Source organism: Plutella xylostella, chromosome 17 (genome assembly GCF_932276165.1).
Source record: "Plutella xylostella chromosome 17, ilPluXylo3.1, whole genome shotgun sequence".
Classification (NCBI taxonomy): Eukaryota; Metazoa; Arthropoda; class Insecta; order Lepidoptera; family Plutellidae; genus Plutella; species Plutella xylostella.
Genome location: NC_063997.1, coordinates 2,080,996 through 2,104,668, shown reverse-complemented (window position 1 = coordinate 2,104,668; position 23,673 = coordinate 2,080,996). Strand labels below are relative to the sequence as shown.

Sequence of the window (23,673 nt, the reverse complement as noted above, 5' to 3'; positions counted from 1 at the left end):
CATACTGTCGACATACCATAGGCTATCAGCGACAGAAGCTTATCATCCTTTCACATCGCTCACGGGATTGACTTGTGGGTGTTAACGTTGTTTAACATTTACCATGGGTCTGTCCGGTCATTTCTCTACGTCCAAGTGCAAAAAATACATGAAAATGAGGAGATTTTAGCATACGTCCCATCTGTCACTCTTGTGACTCTGTGGCGGCGACGGCTGGGCGTACATAATAATATTCAGCGAGGTGATGGCACCCGATCGCCCATTTTAATAGAATCATATTTTTCGATTATCCATCAAAAGCATGTGGTGTGAAGGTGATACGTAAATCAGGTGATACGTCCCTAAGGAGGCTCTGATGGTAGGTATCTCTTTAATTCTGGTTGGTGTTTCCTAAACGCATTAATTGGTTATTGTTTTAGAGTTTTGATACCTAGGGTAAAACAGGTTATGCATTTGTATTTTCAAAGTTTTAAATTAGTATTTTCGAAACTTTACAACGTTCGTTCCTATAAAGCCTATTTTTGGACTTCTTATACCTATTTAGATAATAATATTCAAGTTATATGTTCCTAAAATTGTTTAAAAATAATATTAACATACATAAAAAAATATTAGGTAAGAATTAGAATTTATGCAACAAACTGCACATAAAGTATTCACTATAGTAACTCACAAAAGTATTCCTTGACACCAATTTTATTACATATCTCGAATGCCACTGGTGTTAGACAGAGATGGATGGCACTTTAATGAAGCGAGTCTGACGCGGACCTGACAGAGACAGCCAACAGTAAACCCTGGCTTAGGACACCAGCAAAATTAACATTCGTTATTAACACAGGAATTAGAGCTGGCTCGATAGGATTAGTGTAGGCGGAAAAATGAAACCGATTACTGGGGTGGACGAAACCTGAGAGAATATTACGGACTAATGTAGAGTTTAGAAATTATACTGGACGCTTTAGCTATTGAACTGTTTTGTCACTCTCTGTCAAAGAACAAATGCACGGTAACAATCCAGCGGGTCATATTGTAATATGTCCGTTTCAATGTGCGGCCAATGGAAATTTGGCTAACTAAGTAAGATCTCTTTTATTTATTAAAAAACAAAAAAAAACACGCACTCACGCCTTGTACTAATGTACTCCCTTGCGGGGTAGGCAGAGGTGCATTGCTGCACCCACTTTTCGCCAGAGTGTTATGTTAGTCCCAATGTAATACTCTGCCAGAGAGTCACAAAACAGTTCAATAGCTAAAGCGTCCAGTAACTTTTTTATGAATAAGGGGGTATGAGCGTAAAAGGGATGGGTTAGTCATTTATAGGAATAGCGTCAGTCGCTGACTGCCCAGGGAGCACCGTACATACATACATACAGTTGATACGTCAGTAGAGACTCCCCAAGTCTCCTTTTGTGCTCCCCGAGTATGTATTGTAGAGTGGGACTTAGTCGGTAGTGGTTCGATGAGTAGGCCTGGTGGGTCACTCTCTAAATACATAAAAAGTAATGAACGAGAATTGTCACGCAATTGGCACGCTTAATACAACAATATACAGGGTGTTGCAAAATTGGTATACTAAGCCGAAACCTACATGTGCAGCATGGTATATCTAAGCCCAAAACTGAAATCAGAATTTGGAAATTCGCGAAAAAAATTTTTTTTTTTTCCATAGTAAAAAAGTCACGTGACCAACAAAGTTTCTATGAAAAATGAATTTTTCTTTCGCGAATTTTCAAATTCTGATTTCAGTTTCAGGCTTAGATTTACCATGCTGCACATGTAGGTAGGTTTCGGCTTAGTACACCCTTTTTGCAACACCCTGTATTTGTAGAGTAGTAGTTAGCGTAGGAAAATCTAATTTGCAGCGTTAACCGCGGCTCTATCTTACCGATTGCGCAAAAATACCTGTTTCATCATTCGTCGATTTAGAAAGTGACTCCCCAGGACAGAGTGTTATACAGCTTTTTATTCTCAAACTTGAACTTTTAATTTATAATATAGGTACTGAAGTACTTATTTACAGTCAATTTAGCAGTTACCTCCTTCACTTTTTGCGAAGACCTTTGAGAGCCGCCATGAATAATGTATTGAAGCAAACTTAGTTGCGTCAACTCTCAAAATGGGATTTGCAACTGCAACTGAACTGCAGACGTCAGAGAATGCCTGGTAGAGGTGTTTCGAATATCCGTATCTCTTATCCGATTTCTTATGTGGGTATCGGATATCCGGCCGCGAGTAAATAATATGTCTCCAAGGAATAACAGTCGTGAGTCGTGAGTGCTTTCTATACACGTTAGAGGTAATGAATATGTATTGTTTTTACTTTTGATATCGTTATTTACTTGAAGCTGAGTAAAATCATAGCATAAATTTAATAACAAGGAGATGTACTTACAATATTAATGAAATGTTTATATTATAAAACAAACTAATTTAAACTCGGCTATAAGATTTGTATGACATCTCTGGACTATAATCGGTTCTAAACCAGGTCTATCTTTGGTCCACGTTTTATAATAAGAGTTAAAATTCACTTAAATTAGAAATGAGTAAGTACTTTAAAGTATTCGTATCCGTACCTTGATGAACATCACTAAACTTCTCTTAACTAGTTAGAACTCAGTTGGTACTTTACTGATGTGGAGTGTGCAAGTACAAGTACATTGCGAATCATAAGAGGATATTGACCACACAGTACGAGTATCGAGTAGTTTAGTCTAAAAAATTACTCATCAAAGTTTTAATTAAAACTAGCCAGCTCCGCCAAATGAAAAAAAAAGTGTTAAAAGTGTTTGGATCGTGCAATGATAAAATTCTATCTTTGTTTAACATTCACCGCATGTTTCCATGAGCCTGGATAAAAGTTACCTGTGTCAAGCTTACCTATGGGTACACCAGAGTCCGAGTTGTTCTATGCCTCTTTCAGTATACAGATAACTTTTATCCAGACATTGTGAAACATACCTAACAACCTTAAGGTAAGCGTCCTATCGGTATCGCACGTATCGGACCAAACGGAATTTCATAAATGTGAATAATAATAATAATAAATAAATATGTGGGGACATCTCACACACGGCCATCCGACCCCAAGCTAGGCAGAACCTGTGTTATGGGTGTCGGACAGGTGATATATCTACACAAATACATAGATAGATAGATACTAAATATAAATATCAACACCCAAGACCTGAGTACAAATATCTGTCTTTAAACAAATATCTGCCCCAGCCGGGAATCGAACCCGGGACCTTCGGCATAGCAGTCAGGGCCACTAAACACTACGCCATTCGACCGTAAGGAGAAACCGATTCCGCAATGTCGATGAAGTGGACGCACTTGTGTGAATTTCTCTACAAAGAATACTGAATGCGATGCGTCCGTTGCGTTCGATGCCGAAAATGTCGACGCTTACCTTTATTCGCTAGCTTGCGAGTTCTCTACCTTTACACATCTGCATCAACAAACAAATGCTTTAGTAAACATAAGTATAAGTATACTATGTATTTAGCGAAACTACACAAAGGTACTGTTTGCATTAGTTATTCATGAATTTAGTCTGTGCAGCCGGTGCTGCATGTGACGTCACTAGTCATATACAGGGTGTTGCGAAATGCACGGTAACAATCCAGCGGGTCATATTGAAATATGTCCGTTTCAATATGGGTCAAATGGAAATTTGGTTAAATAAGCACTGTTTTATTTGTTAAATTAGGTACTTATACTTTTATTGAAGTTTATTCTAATATTAGGCATGTCATCAGTAAGTAAGCAAATGAAAAGGAATAGAAAAGGATTGCACAGCTCCTTTTTATACACAAATTATTAGTAAAATAAAAAATACACATTTTGTACATTTGCATTCCTACTGTTTATGGATGTCTTATTATTATTATGTACAAAATCAACCTAACATGCTACGTCTCCTACCAATCTGGAAGCATAATATCGTGTTCATTTCCGAGACTTAAACTTGACCCAAGTGCCGCCGACAGCCTGCACGTTGAAGTCGCGTGGACCCAGGCGGATGGGGTCAGAGGTCTTCTCACACTTCTGGACCTCGAAGTGGAGGACCAGGTGGTAGAGGAGGACCTTCAGCTCCAGGATCGCGAACCTCGAGGCTGTGGGCAAATAGTTTCTTATGAATGATAGTATTATGCCGTCAAGACGTGGCAAAAGTTTTCCGTCGCACTCGCTCTCGAAGCTGCGCCATGTAGGTATGTGAGAGAGACAAAAACTTTTTTCATGTCTTGGCGTGCGCGTCTTGCGCCCATGCTAGGCCTTCAGAAGAAGGTTGGAAAACGTGTAGTTTTATAGTCACAGAAAAGTCCACTAGAGGACTGATTGGAAATGTCGTTATATTCTGGCTCGAATATTTTATGCTCACAAAATATTATTATAATTTTTTGTAATTTTATACCTCACAGACCCTACACAGTAATAGACTTAATAATAATTCACAAACCTATTGCAAATATGTTTACATACCTATGCAATTCCTGGGTCCAACTCCAAAAGGAATGAACGTGAACGCCTGTATCTTATGTTTGTTCTCGTCACTGAATCTTTCAGGCTTGAACTTTTCAGGCTCTGGATAATACTGTTCGTCCCAGTGCAAGGCGCTTACGACGCTGTAGATATTGTCTCCCGGTTTTACTTTCACTGGTTTCCCTCCTTCTCTTGGAGGGGGCAGGACGTATGGTTTCACGCATACCCTGTTCATTGCGACCCCTGGAGTCCACTTCCTTAAGGTTTCTGTGGACAAGGAAAGTTTTAATATCATCATCACCAGATTTATTATACACTCGCGAGCAATAAAAAGTTCCAATGAGTAAAGTACCAAATTAATCCTAAACGGAAAACATCTAGCTTAATTAAGCCGTCTGCAATATTGAACTTACTACATGTAACACGGCATCAGAATATTACCAACTATAAACGTAAAAATCAATTTTTTTATTAAATGTTTTTAAATAAAAGGACATTTATTCTAAACCTACCATTAACAACACAATCCAAATAGGGCATGTTTTGGACGCCTTCGTAAGTCATCTCCCCGTGTTGTTCATGATGCTTCTTCACCTCTTCATGGAGAGTCTCTTGAGCACCAGGATTTATGGCGAGCTCGTGGATGGCCATCACGATGACGGCCGCAGAACTGTCGAAGCCTCCGAAGAAGAACAGGAACGCTTGCGCAGCTAGCGTTTCGTAATCCCATTCTGGAACGTGATACATGCGGGCAGTGGCGGATTAACCTATAAGCACGACAAGCACGTGCTTGGGGCCCCGGGCCTCCAGGGGCCCCCATCCTCTGCTGCTGTTTCATTTTATACCTAAGTACATTTTATTCATCCACAATATGTCCGATGTAATGAGTTTGCTCTGATTAAAGGGCTTACCACACGCGTAAAAGTAGGTATCACCACAGTTTTGCCTGCGCCGCAGGCCGACTTAAACACGGAATACCGTGCGTGTGGTTGGTAAAGGGCCTACCACACGCGTGAGTATTACCATAGTTTTGCCTGCGCAGGCCGGCTTGTACTGTACAATTGTACATGGAATACTGTGCAAATGGGTGGTAAAACTGTATACCGCGGGAACGCGGCTTGCGCATTTTTCGACATGTTTGAAATTTTAATAATTTTGCCATTCATTAGAGTCTTCTCTAAATCCTTGAGTAGTTTATAATGTGAATGATTTTTTCAATTTTACAGCATTTTTTTTGTCCACTTCGATCGTGTACAGTTTGATTTTTGTGGACAAAAAAATTGTAGTAAAATAGAAAAAATACAACAACTAGACATTCTAGTGAAAAAATTCTAGTTGTTTGCAAACATTGGAAATATACCAGTAGAAGAAATAGTTCCTCATTGGGAAACAGTTTCCACGCTGACGATTTTGACAAAAATGAGGCTTGCGCGTACTTAACTGTGCCGTGTGACGGCGTACCTGCTCAGTTGTAACTGTGGTGATACTTGCGCGTGTCGTAGGCCTTTAACCCTTAATTCACTTCCTTTAATAATGCATACGCTAATGCATTTCTATGTACCAAATGTACAAAACCCATATGTTTGGCCTGCTCAAAAAAGGTATGCTGACGTTGCCTGTAAGCAGTGGCAAAACCCATTGCACGTTTTTTTATTTTTGTATTAGAGCATACTTTTCTGTTTTTTATTGTTGGTTTGTATTTCTTTAAGAGTCAAAAAAACGTAAAAACATATATTTATTACGAATATTTGATATTTTGTAGAGGTTTTAAAATACATCTGTTGTTTAATATGTTTTATTTGAATAACCCACGCTTACAAAATATATGAGTCCCAGGGACTCATACAAGTGAATTACGTTAGTAAATTTCACGAAGTGAATTAAGGGTTAAGGCAAGCAAATTTTTTTTAAAATGTTTTACATCCTTTTTTATAGAAAAGTTATAGGACGTTTTAGCTATTGAACTGTTTTGTCACTCTTTGTCAAGGAACAAAATGTTCTAAATTAGGCTACACAGGCTTTGTGCTTAGGGCCTCCGATGCTCTTAATCCGCCACTGCATGCGGGTATTAGTTATTCAATTATATGTCCAGCTGCGACATACAAGTACATAGCATAAGGACTTCCACTAGTCCCTGAAGTATATGTAAGGAGGTATATGTGACAGTTGAACACATTCTGCTAATATGTCCATATCTATGTACTACAGAAAGCCTATCTCAATTTTTACCACATCCAGGCTTGTGGCTCCTATTTACACAGGAACTAGGCTGGCTGAGCTGAAATCTTGAAGGAAGGACGGACAGACATGGCCAATCCATAAGGGCTACGGAACACAAAGAATTCTGGATACTTACGTCTTAATTTACCCTTTGGCTTCACATCAGCTTCTTGGGTGGTAGCAAAGCCAACATCATCTAGTTTGTCCTGGGGTTGATCTTTCAATGTCCCTGAAACAGTTTGGAAAGATTAACAATTTCTTTTCCGTGTTTTTTATGTTAAAATAAGGTAACCTACTCGATCTTGAAATGTTTCAATTTTAAGATCTTATAAAAAATATTGTATATTATACATACCTTTAGCAGCCTCCATCAACATTTGGATCATGTCTGGTCGTTGAATGTTGTTTTTCTCGCGGTGTTCCATGGTCTTCAACACCAAGTCCTTGAAATAATCCGTAGCCTCTTTTGGGAAGAACGGAAAGTACTAAAATAAAATAATATTATTTTGTATAAATGTGTTGCTATTTTCAGAAGTGGATGTATAATATTGTATAACCCCTGCTGCATACAACATCATAAACTTGTATTATTAAGATAATAGGTATATAAGATCTCTTATTTACTTACCTTTGCCAGAAAAGGGAAGGTCAATACAAGGAAAAATGAAAGTTTTTTCGAGAAGGAACTAGCCACTAGTTTTTGTCCAGCTTTGTAGAAATAGTTACTGGGATCTTTCAATGTGTTCACTTGGACTCCGAATATTGTTGAGGCGATTACGTCATTGGTGTAGCAATGAATGAGGAATGTTGCGTCTATGTTTTGTCCTTCCGTTTCTGAAACATTATTAAAATTTAGGTAATCATTAAAATTATAAGAGAATATCCTCAAGTTTTACTTAAGCAGGGCTTAGGTTTGCAGTATCTTCCTCCATTCGGCTCGGTTTGACGCTTTTTGATCGAATTCTCGCCAGTTTATTACCAGCCCAACTGTTCCCTTTCTTAGCACTTAAGCCAAATCAGCTGATGATGAAGCACAGAACGAACCTCTCAAGTACTGCACGATGTTGTGGCTGGTCTCGTTCATGAAGGGCACCATCTGCCTCATCTTGGAGCCGGTGAACGCGGGGCTCAGCGTGGAGCGCATGTCGCGCCATCTGTCGCCTGCAGAATAGAAATACAAGGCCCTGTAGCACGGGGCGCTGTTAAGACGTGACAAAAGTTCTCCATCGCGCTCGCTCTTGCGCGCGCGCGCGCGACGCTTGGCTACGCAATGTGAGTGAGCGCCATGCAAAACTTTTACAACTACTAAATTGCACAGTCTGATGCATAGCTCGTGCTCTTATAGTGAATGAAGCAATGCAGGTTTTCTCAAAAAAAATCTTGAGAAAACCTGCACATCTATATTTCTGGGTGTGTACCGGAGTCTACCCTAAGTGTACTGTACCCATTCTAAAACGGCGATTCGGCTAGCGACCTATCAAGTGCAAATGTACAGCGCAAAGAGGGTCAGTCTCAGTGACTATCCCTTCGGGGATTCAGTGCGTAAGATAAACACTAAGCTAAGGTAACCCTAAGTAAGTTAAAGTAATGTCAAGCATCATCAAAATACCTTTCATCATCACCAGGCTTTCGGAAAACAGATCATCGGAAGACAGTGGTCGGTGATCAGCAAAGTGATCAAAATCCTTCACAGTGATCAGTTTGATGACGGACGGATCTCGGAGCAGGATCGTTGGAGCCATGCCATCCACGTAGCCAACGTAACTGCACATCATACACGATACTTAATAATTAGTATGAAAACAAATTGAAAATAGGTTCAGTCTTTTAAGAGCTACGCTACAAAAAACAGATACACAAACACGTTAATCTTGTAACACCCCTCTTGCACACTTGAACTTTGAACAAAATAACAAGCCATCAATGTTTGAAGTTATGAAAAGAAGGGTTTGTGAATTTGTGAGCTGCACAAGCTCCAAATAAAAGTGCATAAATATATAGTTATAGTAATTATGAAGCTGGTGGTTATTATAAATATCCCAAACACTGTCACTTACCTCTCACCTGGAAAAGCTTTGTACACATTCTGATAATCAAAAAACATGTGATGTCTCCCCAGCGTACTCCCGGCCGTGTTCCCGAATATCGGCACTCCGGGGAGGTACTTCACTCCTTTCTCCTCAAAATCCTGATTATTCTTGTAATAACCATACAAAATATACACGGATAATGTTGAGAATATAAATATTAACAGCTCCACTATCATTTTTATTTATTTTTAATTGAACACACGTGTTTCTTGTGGTGATTCGTCGGGGCTTGTGTGATACAATCCGGTTATCCGCTTATCTGATCCGGTGTCAATGGCGTTCAACTGTGAAGTATGTTTACATAATTATGTATCGTGAAAAAAATCATTACAAAGATAAAATACAGAGATAATTTTTATTTATCATTTGTCTGGATCATTTTGTTAAAATCTTAATGTAATAATAATAGATACGACTACTATAAAGTTCATTGTAGAACTTATTTGTTCCTTGAAATTTCGTAGCACCGCGTTGGAGGTAGGTAATTAAGAAATACCTACTTGTTAACTTTGGTCGAACAGAAATTAAATAAGTAGGTACATGGATAAAAGTATTTTTATGATGATATGAAAGAGCTTAAAAGTTCGAAAATTATATAGCCCTTTCTATATACATATAGCCACATATGCTTATTATTATTATCTCGCATCTTCTCGAAACAAACTCTCAAGTTTTTTTTATAAAAGTAAAAAAATAACACTGAGCGAAAATAACCACAGCTGAAATTTCGCAAAAACCAACCGTGTCAAGGACACAACAAAGTATAAAGTTGTTCACCATAATTTAGGGGGTAGTTGCACCCTTGTGGGCATAGAGTTAAGAATATCAGAGTCGACATGTACATAACCCAAAGCTTTTACTGAATTTTGTAGAAATGTGTCCTGAGGGAAAATAATCTAACATTACGTTGCGTACATACAGGGTGGTTTTATACAAACCCAGGGTACACCAAAGTACCGAAAGTCAGTCTTTATGGGTCCGTAACCAAACGGTAAAACCGAACTCTTATAGTTTCGTCTTGTCGGTCTGTTTGTCCGTATGCCACAGGAATTTCAAAACTATTAACTCTAGTTAGCTGAAACGAAAGTATGTATAGATTGAGTTTTAAGTTTTTATAAATAGGTATCCCTATGTGATTCCAGACAAATAATTTTATTGAATACTTACTGTGCAAATCAAACGAATAGTGGCTTAATGTACTCGTGATGCAATCGTGAAGCATTGTTAAGAAACTGTAATTACTTCACTACATAATTTCACAATAATTATCGTTACCCTATGCATTGTCACAAAAATACAGTTTAAACCCTGTATAAATAAGAAAACAAAACGTAATAAATAATGTTTCCTCAGAGACAGAACTGTACAACAGTGGAGGAAAACCTCAAAGTTATATTTCGACTTTGGATGTTATAATATTTTGTCAGAGTAAAGGTATTTAGCCTACTCACTTGCGCATACTTTTGTTAACTATGTAGGTAAATTAGTAAAAAAATTGGTAGAACATGCTTGTAGCATTAAGTCCACACTTATTTTTATATTTGTGCAATAAAGGATTAAATAAATAAATAAATAAAATGAAATTAGATAAAAACTAGTCTAGAGTATAAGAATCAAAATACCAGGATAGTGCCTTGATGTGTAAATCAAAATAGAATTATATACAGCCAATAGTAATTTTTAGCTTGGAAAAAATTCAAACGATGTACGATAAAAAACTTTGCTGAAAAATTCAGTCAGCTAACAGTACCCATTTTAAATATTCGTGAAATAGAAAGCTCTGATATTAAACACATAATGAGCGTCGATTTATTTAATTCGCGCCATAAATATCAATAAAGATTTTAAAAGGGTGATTCGCGTTCCCGTGACTAGCAATAAATTTCAATTTTAATTTTAATTACCTACAATAAAACCTGTCTCCGCATTGTCATGAAAGTAAGTTGCTATATGAGTGGCTTTAGATAAATGTGTTATATAGTATAGCGAAATGGGAGTAGCTCTTTAAATAAGGTACCACGCTATGAGCATAAATACCTAAGCAAAATACAATAAAAGTTATTAACGGGCACTGAGCGACTGACACTAATCTGACTGGCTAATCCTTTTCCTAGGTGACAAACCCTAGTCCATTTCTAGTGTTTTTTTAGGAGCGGCCTACCGAGAGAAGATTAGGGCTAAGAGTCCCTGATTAGGGCTAAGAGGATTGATGATGATGAAGATGTACAGTTTAATGATCCTGTCTGACAGACGTCACCCAATCCATCCTACATCGCGAGATCTATTGGAAGATAAAGCGTTGTTTGTTTCGGATTCGATAAAAAAATATATCCTAATATACCTACCTATTTGAGAGTAATCATGGAAGTTAACCAACTATACCCTCAAAGGGCACAAATACAAACATCGCTAATTTCCTCGCGCCCCTGAGATAAAGGGTTAAAACACAGGCTGACGTGCTAATGGCAACATTATCCCTGGCCGGGTGGAGTATAACTCATTCTGTTACACCGACATTTCACCTACATCAGTTTAATTAGTGATATTAGTGCCGATGCGGCCGGCCGGACCAAACTTCGCGTTTTATGTGAAACGAATTAGTGGAATTAGGCCCGGTTTCACACTGGAGTACAACTAATATAGAATAGAATAGAATAGAATACTACTTTATTGACTTAAAAACAATTTACACAAATAACAATTTACAATATAACGCAATAGGCGGCCTTATCGCTAAAAGCGATCTCTTCCAGGCAACCTTTGGGTGGAGGAGAGACTTAAAGAATAAATGAGGAAGGTGTACAAAATGTAGTAAACATTCATGTTTAATAATAAATACTGAAATACATACATAGTTATTTTTTGTAAGACTAATGTAGGACGTACTGCTACCAATATTATGATGTGTAGTGCAAGCAGTCCTACAAAAAATGGTTCAGATATAAAATGAGGAACAGAAACCCAATAGAGTCCGCCTGATTATCTGTCTTACAAAAAGTCCGACGAAAAGATGTATAATACCTACTCAAGTGCTGTTTAACAAAATTTTCTCAGGTGTGAAACTGGTAGTTAATAGATATGTGGGGTGGGGCTGTAATTGTTTTGTACTAACGTGCTCTATGCTTTGGTGATGGATATGGTTTTAAAAGCTATCTGAATTTTGTATGAAAAACTGTAGGTAATTTTGAAAAAAAGGAAAGTATTACGCTGCGCACAATCCTGCGAGGATTATTGTAGTATCTTTAAGCTTGTTTTTTTTATGTATTAATTCATACCTATAATTCAATAAATAAAAAAAATTAATTAAAAATACTATTAAGATAATAATAGTTTCACAGTATACTGAAATTACTTGCTAACTAAACCCCTCACATTAAAACAACAAAAAACTAACAGCCGTTATAATTTTCAGGGACTTTTCTGCGAATAAACATGATCCTTATGCAGTGCGCCACCAGGGTGTGAATAAACGTTTAATAACCGAAATTTAACGTATAATTCCACTTCTGGTCTCGCCAGGCAATTTGCTGCTTACGCTCACAACGCAATTTAGTCCAGTAAAGCCTCTAAAGATTAATAAAAATATCACTGCTCGTGGGGCGTGAAATTAAAACGGGGGTATTACATGGTTTTAGTGCAACGGCCTCTGTACACACGGTTTTTTTCATGGTTTACTCTGCGTACACTACTTAAATTCTGAGTAAATTTGCACAACGTGACACAATTTGAGTCAAGCTGCACTCAAATTGATTCCTTTGTTGACTGTAGTTCAATTAATTGTGTGCTAGCATGGAAATAGTGATGTTTTTGTTACTAGTTTCTTCCGTGATTTAGTGATGCTCGTTTCTGAGTCAAGTACCTACGACTTTCCTCTATAATAAAATATTATATCTAAATAACTAAGACCAATGTTCCATCGATGCCACAAACATAGGCACATTACAGTAGGTACCTTATTACAATTTGCTCTATATTTCGTAAGAATAAGATTAAAATGTTTTGTAAGTTTTATAAGACGACATTCAGTGATATTCTATTCTATTCTATCCTTTGGAGAGGTCTATCAGTTTACGATTACAGGATGGTGATGATGATGATGATAATTCAGGGCAGAATCTGATGTATCATCGTAACTGGGCCTCGTGTTTATTTGCACCAATAATAACCGACAGACGCACGCGCCCTGTCCAATTAAAAGTGACAAAGGCATTTTCGTAATTTCAATGCATGTGATATTGCATTGTCCGTGTTTTGTTTATTATAGTCGAGCAGTAAATACCATCTGTCTGATTAGGAATGAACGTGTTTTGATTAATATCATACGGTGTTTAGTTAAACTACGTATGATAGGATTGGAGTAAAAAGAAACCGTGTAACTGTGCCCATAAATATAAACGGAATACCTTAAATTCTGTGTGACGCTTCTCGCTACAAAATCTAGCGAGCCTCTAAAAGTCTAAATCTAGGTTTTTCCATGATCAAAGTTAGCGACTATAATAAATATACCTACAATTTTGTTTTTAATATCTGCCAGGTCAACTATCCTATTTATTCTCCATGCCCAAAGATGTCCCCTGTTCAATTCAAAAACCTAAATTCGCGTGTTCCGACTCCTCTTACGGAGTCAAACATACTTTACTGGAGGAGTCGGTAGTCAAAGAGGCTGCGACGAAGCGCGTCGGAATCTGCTGTACAACTTGCGACCAATTACCAGACTGCAGAGAAAACCTTACTGCTTTAAGGTACATGCGTGCACCTGTGTAAGGTAGGTCCACCTATCGGTATGTTTCGTATCCGACGGGACCATCATATCACCAATGGGATTGTCATAAATATATTATTATGGAAAAACGGCGTCGGCAATGCCGATGAAGTGGACGCACTATTACTGTGTGAATTTCTATACAAATAATACTGAATGCGATGCGAAACGTTTCATACGATGCCGAAACATGGACGTGAGCCGTTTGATTCTTCTTAACTTTGAACTTGAACTTTTTTAGTTATCTGTGTAGGCGTCCCTATTTTATAATTATTGCCTAATAATATCAGAACTATGCGTGACAGGAGCAATCATGGAAATTCAATCTACATACATATACATATTTACAGATACACTACATATTTAAATGTATGCAATGTATTAGTCCTTACCACACTGCTTGTACTTAAAGCCTGAGTTACGCGACGCTGGATAAATTGACCTTCACCGAGCATTATTTCTGCACAACACTTTTGGAATTTGCCAGTGCGGTCGGGCCGGTATTCAATTTGCACTCGGCAGTGTTTTATAGAATGCATTGACGTGTTCAGGTGGCGTGACTCAGGGATAAAAGCCGATATAAAAGCACCGACCATGCATGACTCCCTGCTCTCTTTATTCGTTCCCGTCTGTAGTCTATTGTAGACTGCAGCTCTACATTTGGACACTAGTTTTTTCTGATCAATTTGACCAGTGGACATGGGTTTATATTGTTCAAAACTTAAATACTTAACAATATTTTATGCATTTATTTTATGAGAATTTTTAAAGTAAATTTGTATGTTCGATTAATTACCTTTCCGGATATGCTTGTTGATTACAAAACTTGGTCCGGTTAAATCGTTTATGGTGAATGTTGGTAATAATGTTGCTAATTGATAGTCTCGTTTAAGACTTTTAGCATCAATCCACTTTTAACGTTATAAAAATATTGCGAAAGTTGAACAAGATTTTAGGGACATTATAATGAAGTACTAAAAGTTGACAAGTTTTAGAATAGAATATAATAGAATGCTTTATTTGCGTAAAACATGGTATAACATAGATGTCAATTTTCTAAGTTACCTCAATTTTAAATCTGATAAATCTGATATCAGATTTAAAATTGATTCCACAATCTTAATTTTGGTTCACCACACTATTCTTGTTTAGTAAGATTATCTTCTATCTCGAAATATAATTCGTTGAAGTGAAATTTCTGGATACATTTCACTCAATCGTGTTTGTAAAACCCAAGGATGCCAGTTCCATATATCTATCAGTTTTGTTTCCTGTTTTGCAAAAATATGGCCTCCAGTGCGACCTCAATTTTCTTAAGATGTTTAGTGTCTGTTTTCCTTATAATATTTTTTAAACACATAATTATAGGAGTACCCTAGCTTATCTCAATATACATACGTATTATATGTTATGTAATTCATAATATATGTATATTCATATAATGTAATTATTTAATTTGTGTCTATCCATACCAGATGTCTTTAATACTGGAATTATTTATACTAATTAATTAATTATATAAACTATTTACTTACTGGAAATGTCACTAAATAGGTGCATTTTAATGAACTTTGTGTATCTATATTTTGTTTGCTGAGTCAAAATCAGGGACATTGTTTCTATTCGGCTTATTGGCTAGTTGACTCATTACGATAATGACTGTGTTTATTTCTACTTATTTATCTTTTGCTTTCCTTGCTTAAGCATAATTAGTTACATAAATATTCAAATTCTTTGTGTGTATGACTCTATGTTCTATATCAGACAAACCTTTTTATTTTGTTGCATGTCTTTGTTACGTAATATTTATCAATAGTTAGCTTATATTAGAATAGAATAGAATAGAATACTCTTTATTTTGCACAATTAAAGACACATTACAATTCACAACTTATATACATAAAATAGTACAAAAAAAGTATATTTTTCATAATGAAGTAATAATTATCAATACACTGTGTTTCTTTGTTTATAATAGAGCCAAGTCTAACTCTAACTCTACATACTCTAAAGGCGACAAGCTCTGAACGTTGGTTCCAATTAGCCGTATCGATGTGACCTTACCACTTACTAAATAGTTAGATAGCATCAACAGCGCACTAAACACGTTTTATTAGCTGTTGCGTGTCACCCAGCTAGCACGATTCTTCTAAGTGCCGTGACATACTAAAGAATTTACCACTTGAACTTCAGTGCTATTTGTGTAACTAGGCAAAAGTATGTATTATAGTTATTGTTATATATTTATTTGTCTAAAAAAGCTTAAGCCTACCTTTCAAGAGGGTCTTTAAAGGATTTCCATAATTTCCACTTTAAGTATTCCTAAAGTACATTATTTACTTAAGTACTACACTACTCACAATCTAAAACAAGTCTAAAGTATTCTTTGAAGTATCTATGCCACCGTTGCGAACTCGCTGTCTATAATTATAAAGATTATGATCAGTCTGATCTTGAGACATTTCTTGACGATATTATGTTTAGTAGGTGCAAAGTGAAATACATAATCGCAGTCGTTAATGTTGACATTGTTAATTGTTGTAATTATAAATGAAGTTGTTGTCGTTATCAGTGTACACTGTACAGTCATGTAGTACGGAGAATTACTCCCAAATCATTACGGCACAACCTTGGAGGAAATAGTTCAACAATGCTTTTAGCCTGGCGATCTAAATGACTGTGTTTCCTGAAATAATAAAATGTGCAGTAGCTACCTCCTATTACATAGAGACTTTTAAACAAGATAATCAGGAAGGCCGAAGACAGATTAAGTCGGGGCTCCTTGAGGCCTATGTCCAACTGTGGATTATTGTCCTGCTAACGCTGATGACGAACCATAACACCCTGTCAAGATACGATTTTAAAAATCTTCAGACTTAAGAAACCCGCGTTTTTGCCTCCATGTATCACCGGTTACGCTGCAGCAGCCCGGAATAGCGTCCGTGGGAAGAAAGGGGAGTGGTGCCTTGACCTTGCAGGGGTAGCGGGGGGGGGGGGGGGCAGCACGGTCGCTGACTCGCTAGACTGGTTCGCGGTAGGCCCGCTCTGCCGGTGGCGGGCTTTGTTTGCATTGGCTTTTTGCACATGTTTGCTAATGCTGATCTAATGTACTTAATATGGGTAAAGATCAAGTGAGGTTGAGTTGGTTCTTTCTTAACTCTATGGCTAATTGGAATATACATATGCTGGACAAGGATATATTGTAAATAAATGCAATCACTTTGTTTGTGAGGCAGTGATTTTTGTACTGAGTATAGTTGGAAGAGTAAGTGCCGGGTTATGCATGTATTGATGCAGTTATTGTAGATGTATATCTATGGTATTCTCTTTGCCATAGAAAGTGGTGACTTACATGTTTATTAAAGCAGTTAAAAGAAAATGTGGTCTAAAGTGTTTTCTCTGGTCACCAGTTAGAAAGAGTTGTAACGAGGTAACTAGTCTAGTGAGCTACACTCGTTGGTCACGACCACTACTAGGTTATTTCCAGGAAAACGTATGCTTTTAACAATCTTACATTCACATTATTATAATGACCATTTAGCTATCTGTTTACTTATTATTAGTTATACAGTAAATAACTACGTATGAGTTAATTTACTAAACGTCCAAACCAGATCCTATTTATCGATCTTGTTAAGGTATTGTGGCCGATTTTTAACCTTCTCTATCATATTATGTGTATTTCAGAGATAGCTCAGTTTATAATAAAATTATATAAGTTATTTAATTACGAATTAAATCATTAATAACTCAAGTCACTAAAGGATAGAGTTCCAGACCGTCCCAATCTAAACCTACAGTTAACGAAGTTAACGACCAACAGTTACTGAAAAGAAATGACTAAACGCTACTGTTAGAATCCGGTTCGAAATTTTGTAGAATAAGTTCAATTTGCATTCTACGACTGATGCTGCTACTGTCGCCGCAAGTACAGTTGGACATAACCTATTTGTAACAAATACACACAAATATAGCTCTTACCTTCCAGGCTTTAAGAACGCTATAAAGTCCAAGCAGTATCGCTTTGTTACACCCGACAGTACATACAATGCTACGTGATACGCATGCATCATTCACACACGGTTCAATCTAACCGGCCTCTGCGTTTACTGGCTCTTACAGCCATAAGCATAAAGGTAAATTTTAGAATAGCAAAAGGACCAGGTATACGGAACCCTCAGTCAAGTTTCGGGGAAGATGGTAGCTTTCTAGCAGCCCACCACGTGCCTGCTCATCTGATAGCGGAAATGGCGCGCGATGTGTCAAGAATATCACCGATAAACACTCTTTATCGTGTAGTTTGTGTGGAGGTATTAAACACCCATAAAGATTTATAACGCCAGTGTAGAAAACAGGTACCGTAGATGCTTTCAGTCTGAGCTGAGAGGCGCCTCATTCCTTGAACCTGTAATAAATTACTTTTTATGTCAAAGCTACCTCTAGAATGCGGAATACCTGTCTCACGTATAAAAACTGTAAATATGCGTACGCTACTTGCTGGGCCGACTTGAATTAAAGTCTAAACTAAAGTGGTCCACGTTCTTGTTTTACCAATTTATTCTTTATGTTTTTTTGTTATAAAATGCATTTTAAGAGTATGTAGAATATTCTTAAACACCAAAGAAAAAGTAAACTAAAAATATGTAGGTACTTGCTTGTTTGTTAAGATAACAAACATAGCAAAAAGTATATTATCATCAGCCCTGTTGAAGTGTTAGTTTGTCTTTCGGAGCGGTCCTTGAAATGGCTTGCTATGAGCCCGGGACGGGGCTCTCACTCTTGCTCTGGCGCTCCTGTACTAACCGCATCTCTATCTCGTTGCATTAAAGACTGCACGACAGCTCTCAGTTTGTAGTTAATCAAGCAAGAGTAGCCCTCCAGACCGGGCACTCATAATGCCAAGTTGAAACCCCACTAAAGACATAATTGCCTCAACATTTGAGTTCGCTCAAATGTCAGCCATATTTATTTAGGGCGGTGTAATTTATCATCCTCCCCTTTTTTGTTAGCTCGATTCACAGTTTTTGTATGCGTGAAAAATTGGCGCATCAAGCATCAACCTATCATCATTATTGATTTTCTGTTTTTGTTCGCCCGTTTCCAATATTGTTTTTTGGAGTTTATTGCCACCGGCTACTAGCATTATACGAGTATACGATTCCTAAAAAAACCGGCCAAGTGCGAGTCGGGCTCGCGCACAAAGGGTTCCGTAGCAGCAAATATAATTTACAGTTAAATCAACCTATCTCAAAAACTATAAGAGATACTTTGATCAAACCAAAAATCGTTGAAAGAGTTAATTAGCATGCATCACCTCTATTTTTTTTAGAATTTTATACCCCGTAGTTATAAAAATAGAGGGGGGGGGACATACTTTTTACGACTTTGAGAGCTGATATCTCAAAAACCGTTCACTTTAAAAAAAATGTTTTTTAGAAAACTTTATATCATTTTAAAAGACCTTTCCATTGATACCCCACACGGGTATGTACATCGAAAAAAAAAATTTCATCCCTCAGTTACATGTATGGGGGGCCCCACCCCCAATTCTTTTTTTTACTATTTAGTGTCATATTTTTGTAGCGGTTCATACAACACATATTCCCATCAAATTTCATCACTGTAGTACTTATAGTTTCCGAGTAAATCGGCTGTGACAGACGGACAGACGGACAGACGGACAGACGGACATGACGAAACTATAAGGGTTCCGTTTTTGCCATTTTGGCTACGGAACCCTAAAAAAATATCCATTAAATCACAATTCTTCGCTTTTGCCTTTGTGAGTGGTTTTTTTGCTGTCATCCCGCGCCTTCTGCGACACAGTCGCCTGTTGTTTTGCTCAGCACATGTTTTATCTCACTAATCTATTTCTTCTCCAACCTTGTAGTGCCCTTGCACTTGCACGTTCAATGATCATTATGACGTTTTTCTGTAACCTCTTTCATTAACATCCAACAAAAACACGATTGCTGTTATAACTATTCCAGTTATGTTGTTCGAAGAAAGCGTACTATTTTAGACATTAGTAGTTATTGAGTTAACATTCACGGTCAGGGTCGCAGGGGATAGTGAAGTAGCTCGACAATCTCAACATGTGGCCCGCCATATGGCTTCTTTATCGGGCCACTTGAAAACAAACATGAAAACAATACATATACTTCTGTCTTCAATTAACTTAGTCTATTTCTGGTTTCATATGAATCGGATACCGATAATCTGCGTAATGGTTGCAACAACACTGTTATATAACAAAAACTCTTTGTTCATTTTCATTTCTAGCTCAAGTTGCGTAAATGAGCCTAATGCATTGAGAATTCGCTGCAGTCATGGTTTTTTATTGGCAACTTTAACGTGTTGTATGCATTTGTCATCATTATATCTATTCGTTTTGTAATAATCATGCAGTGATCTATTTTTTATTTATACTTGTAACAATTCTGATATGTTATGTTTGTCTAGTTTTATATCTGAACTGTCATTACCAGCACTTTAGTAATGACGACTAACTGCAGGCTTCTTATTAAACTCGCAACTGTGATACAGGTTATACGCCACTTTGTCTGGATGTAAGTGCATATTTGGTCAGTTTCTCACAGTAGGCTACGCCATAATTGCATAGTTTACATTCTTTTTCTTTGTAATACGTTTTATTATGAGTAGAGCGGGATCCAATTCTGTTTGAGCTTTTGTTATTAGCGGTTAAAATTTCATTTAGCTCGTTGTCAATGGCTGTTAAAATTTGTGGGGGCGATGGCCGACCGTCGGCCGCTCTGATGCGACCAACACACTCACAAGTCTGCTCATTAAAATGTCCTCGCAAAAATATTTTGCTTCTGCTATTGGTTGTTGAGCAATATGGCTCTCGGCTCCACTTCGCGTCGTGCATAGAGTCATGCCGGCTTTAATTGGAGTAAATGGTTTGGTCATATTTGATTCACGATTTATTGAAACTGTTTGCTGCGTTACAGTGGATTCCTTCTTGGTATTCCTGATTTTAATTTGAAGTTATAATATGATGTTTACTGTTGGATGATCAAAAACGTTCATTAGGTACTTCTACATAATTTCACAATAAACATGTATCAGATCGGTAGGTATGTGATCATAAGTTAGTAAGCAATATGTATGTATGTGATGATAATTTAGTATATATATTAAAAGTCGATTTTATTGTACTGATTGTGGGTGAATTATGTTTGCGGAAGAGGAATACAGTTATAAATTGTGATCCATGACACCTTGTCCGCCGTTTAGTAATTAAACATTGACAGTGGATGCGTCATTAACATGTTTTACTGATTTGCGGAGATTTATTAGCGTGTTGTAGGTAGTACCTACAAGTTGAGTAGCGAGTTCTCGCGTTCCGCACTGGATGGCTACTCTTGACTAAATACAATGTTTCTGAGATCTGACCTGCCATCTATACGTTTGATGCCACGAGATCAAACGTACAGATGGAGACGTAACGTAGAGTCCTGGCTGGCATAAGAGGGTTACTCTATACAGACGAAAAACGAAGGTGCGAGATCAGAACCATAATATAGAGTCCTGGCTGGCACCTTCGTTTTTCGTCTGTATAGAGTAACCCACTCTATACAGACGAAAAACGAAGGTGCGAGATCAGAACCATAATATAGAGTCGTGGTTCTCGCAGCAGCGCTCCGAACCTTTGTATTTCTTCTTAGAGTGACCTCCAGTAGCGCTCTGAAACTTCGGGTTTCGTCAAGCAAGAGTAGACCTCCTGGTGATCGGTCGATCTTGTCCGACTCGTTTCTGCCCCACAAACGAACTTGATACTTGTGGTTACATTTTACATCAAGTCCCGGTTCGTCAAGTTATGTTATTTATAATCATAACATAAACATACGCATTATAAACACTTACGACTGGAACATCTTGGGATAAGCTGAGTAGCATTACTGCACCCACTTTTCCATTTAATGCATCCAATTTCAGAGTTTGAATATGTGTTTGTATAAAAGTACTTACATCCAAGACCGGGAACTAGTAAATATTCGTATCTCAACTGAATGGGGCCATCTCAAGTTACTGTTTAACTTGATTCCCTAACTTGACATCATTATCATCAATCAGGGCACAAAGTAGAGTCCCTTTGACTGGCTTCAAAAGGGCTTAGAAAAGTGCCTATTTTTGAGAATCATTCGGCTTTGTCGCTGCTCTTTTGGCTACGAGCCAGAGTGCAAAACTGGCCTTAATTTATGCACGTTTCGCTGGACTCTGCACAATGCTGGGGGGTTACTCTATACTGACGTAAAACGGAACGAGAGCTGTCGTGCAATCGGCACGTTTAATACACAAGATAGAGTCGTGGCTCCCGCAGCAGCGTTCAGAAACTTAGTTTTTCGTCATATAGAGTGACCCCTGGAGCCTCGGCCGACTGCAGTCGGGTCGCTACTCACAGGAAATGTGCATTCATTGTTTATCTTCTTACTTCATGTCCTTTTAATAAAAGAAACAAGCTTCACGGGTTAAAAATCATCCGCTTTATACGTAAAAAAATGAAATGTAACTGGACTTATCTTAGAAAATGTTGTTCGTTTCATCAGTCGCTTTGAATAATATACAAGAAATATAAAAAGTGTGTCAAAGTCAAAGTCAAGTCAAAGTCAAAAATTTTTATTCATCGTACCAATACAGGGTGTTAACTTGATTGCGTTGGAGCGGGAAATGGTAGATACAGCTGATGATACTGAACACGATAAGACATTAAAAAACGTATTTTATTTGCTTTAAGCTGACCAACATAAAACAGTTTTAATTAGTTCATTTTAAAATTTCATAGTCACCCTATTCATGTTTAGGTACGTTTGACAGAATGACCATGAACTTGAAAGCCAAGGTCAAGGCCAAAAAAATCAAAGCCAAGGTCAATAAAAAAGTATGCGTGCATCAGCACCACACTTGGAGCCACATCGTCAAGGTACCTACCGAGATTTTGGGTACTCAAAGTACCCAATCCATTGTAGACATTTCATTTTACTCCATAAGTATCACTTTATTGATACACAATAATTATCTTTTATGAATACAGAACAGTTTCATTTTATGCTTCATAACATAGGTCACACGTATTCACAGCACAGCACAACATAAAACGAGATGAGGAACAAGGCTTGGTAATCAAAAGATAGAATTGTAGGTACCTTTTCCCTTTTAGGTAATAATTGTAAAAAATAATGGTAAACAAGTAAACAACAATGACTGACAGACTAGATCCACAGAGAAGGTAATGACTATCATAAATACTCGATGGTTATGATACGCGAGATTGTTATTATTCTACTGGTATTCAAAGTGAGGCCATACTTATTATGAGGATTTCCGTACTATTCGTCATCAAAGACGTCTCAATCGCAAGTACACAACACAAATCGAGATGAGCGAGTGTAAGTAAACCAATTCGTCATTGAAGTAGACCCTGTTATCATCCTGTTATGCATTGTGGTCTTTTATCTTTAGCTGCGTACAGACCCGCCAAACGAACGCCAACGAACGGGTTTTGTTGACCTTCGTTGCTCAATCTGCACCTGTATTATGTATGATAAATGTCCATCGGTGGGCGTTCGTTGGGCCGGTCTGTACGCATCTTTAGGTAATAAAAGAAAAATAAAACGTGGTGAGTATCAAGGGTGAATACTAAACGCTTACCTTATTCTGAGTAAAAAGGTTTAATTATTGTTCTGAGCTCCTAGAAAGTCATAAATTATATTCTGTACGATCTATGAAACTTTATGCACATCAGCTGTTTAATTGTTGATTAGTATGTCATTAATCACCATGAATAATTTCAATTTTATTTAATAATTGTTATTACCTACTGTGTAATTAATTACAATCATAGTTACATCAAATAAATTATGAAAAGTGAAGTTGATAACAAATTTACAGTGTGTGTTCTTTTGCAATCGAATGTCTCATTGGTTATGTGTTTGTGTAGGTCGACCATGTTTTTGATTAAGGTAAAACTTTCCACTTTACTTTAGACTTTAAACATAAATATTCGAGATTCTGATGTTTTTTTTCTTAGAAACGTGCTTGGTTAGACTAATACTAACCCCCATTTCCCGCTCAAACGCATTCTAGTTAACA

The 23,673-nt window shown here is 37.4% G+C and overlaps 1 protein-coding gene across 1 annotated transcript; it reads right to left on the bottom strand.

The window, feature by feature from the left end:
* Nucleotides 1-3,702: 3,702 nt before the first annotated feature.
* LOC105383603 (probable cytochrome P450 9f2) lies at nucleotides 3,703-9,058 on the bottom strand. The gene is made up of 9 exons (XM_048627090.1): nucleotides 8,766-9,058; nucleotides 8,318-8,472; nucleotides 7,753-7,869; nucleotides 7,337-7,542; nucleotides 7,064-7,193; nucleotides 6,845-6,937; nucleotides 5,001-5,219; nucleotides 4,489-4,755; nucleotides 3,703-4,121 (listed from the first exon to the last, which is right to left on the bottom strand). Exons 1-9 carry the CDS (start codon nucleotides 8,972-8,974, stop codon nucleotides 3,955-3,957), a joined length of 1,563 nt encoding a protein of 520 aa, XP_048483047.1. The 5' UTR covers nucleotides 8,975-9,058; the 3' UTR covers nucleotides 3,703-3,954.
* Between the last annotated feature and the right edge of the window lie 14,615 nt (nucleotides 9,059-23,673).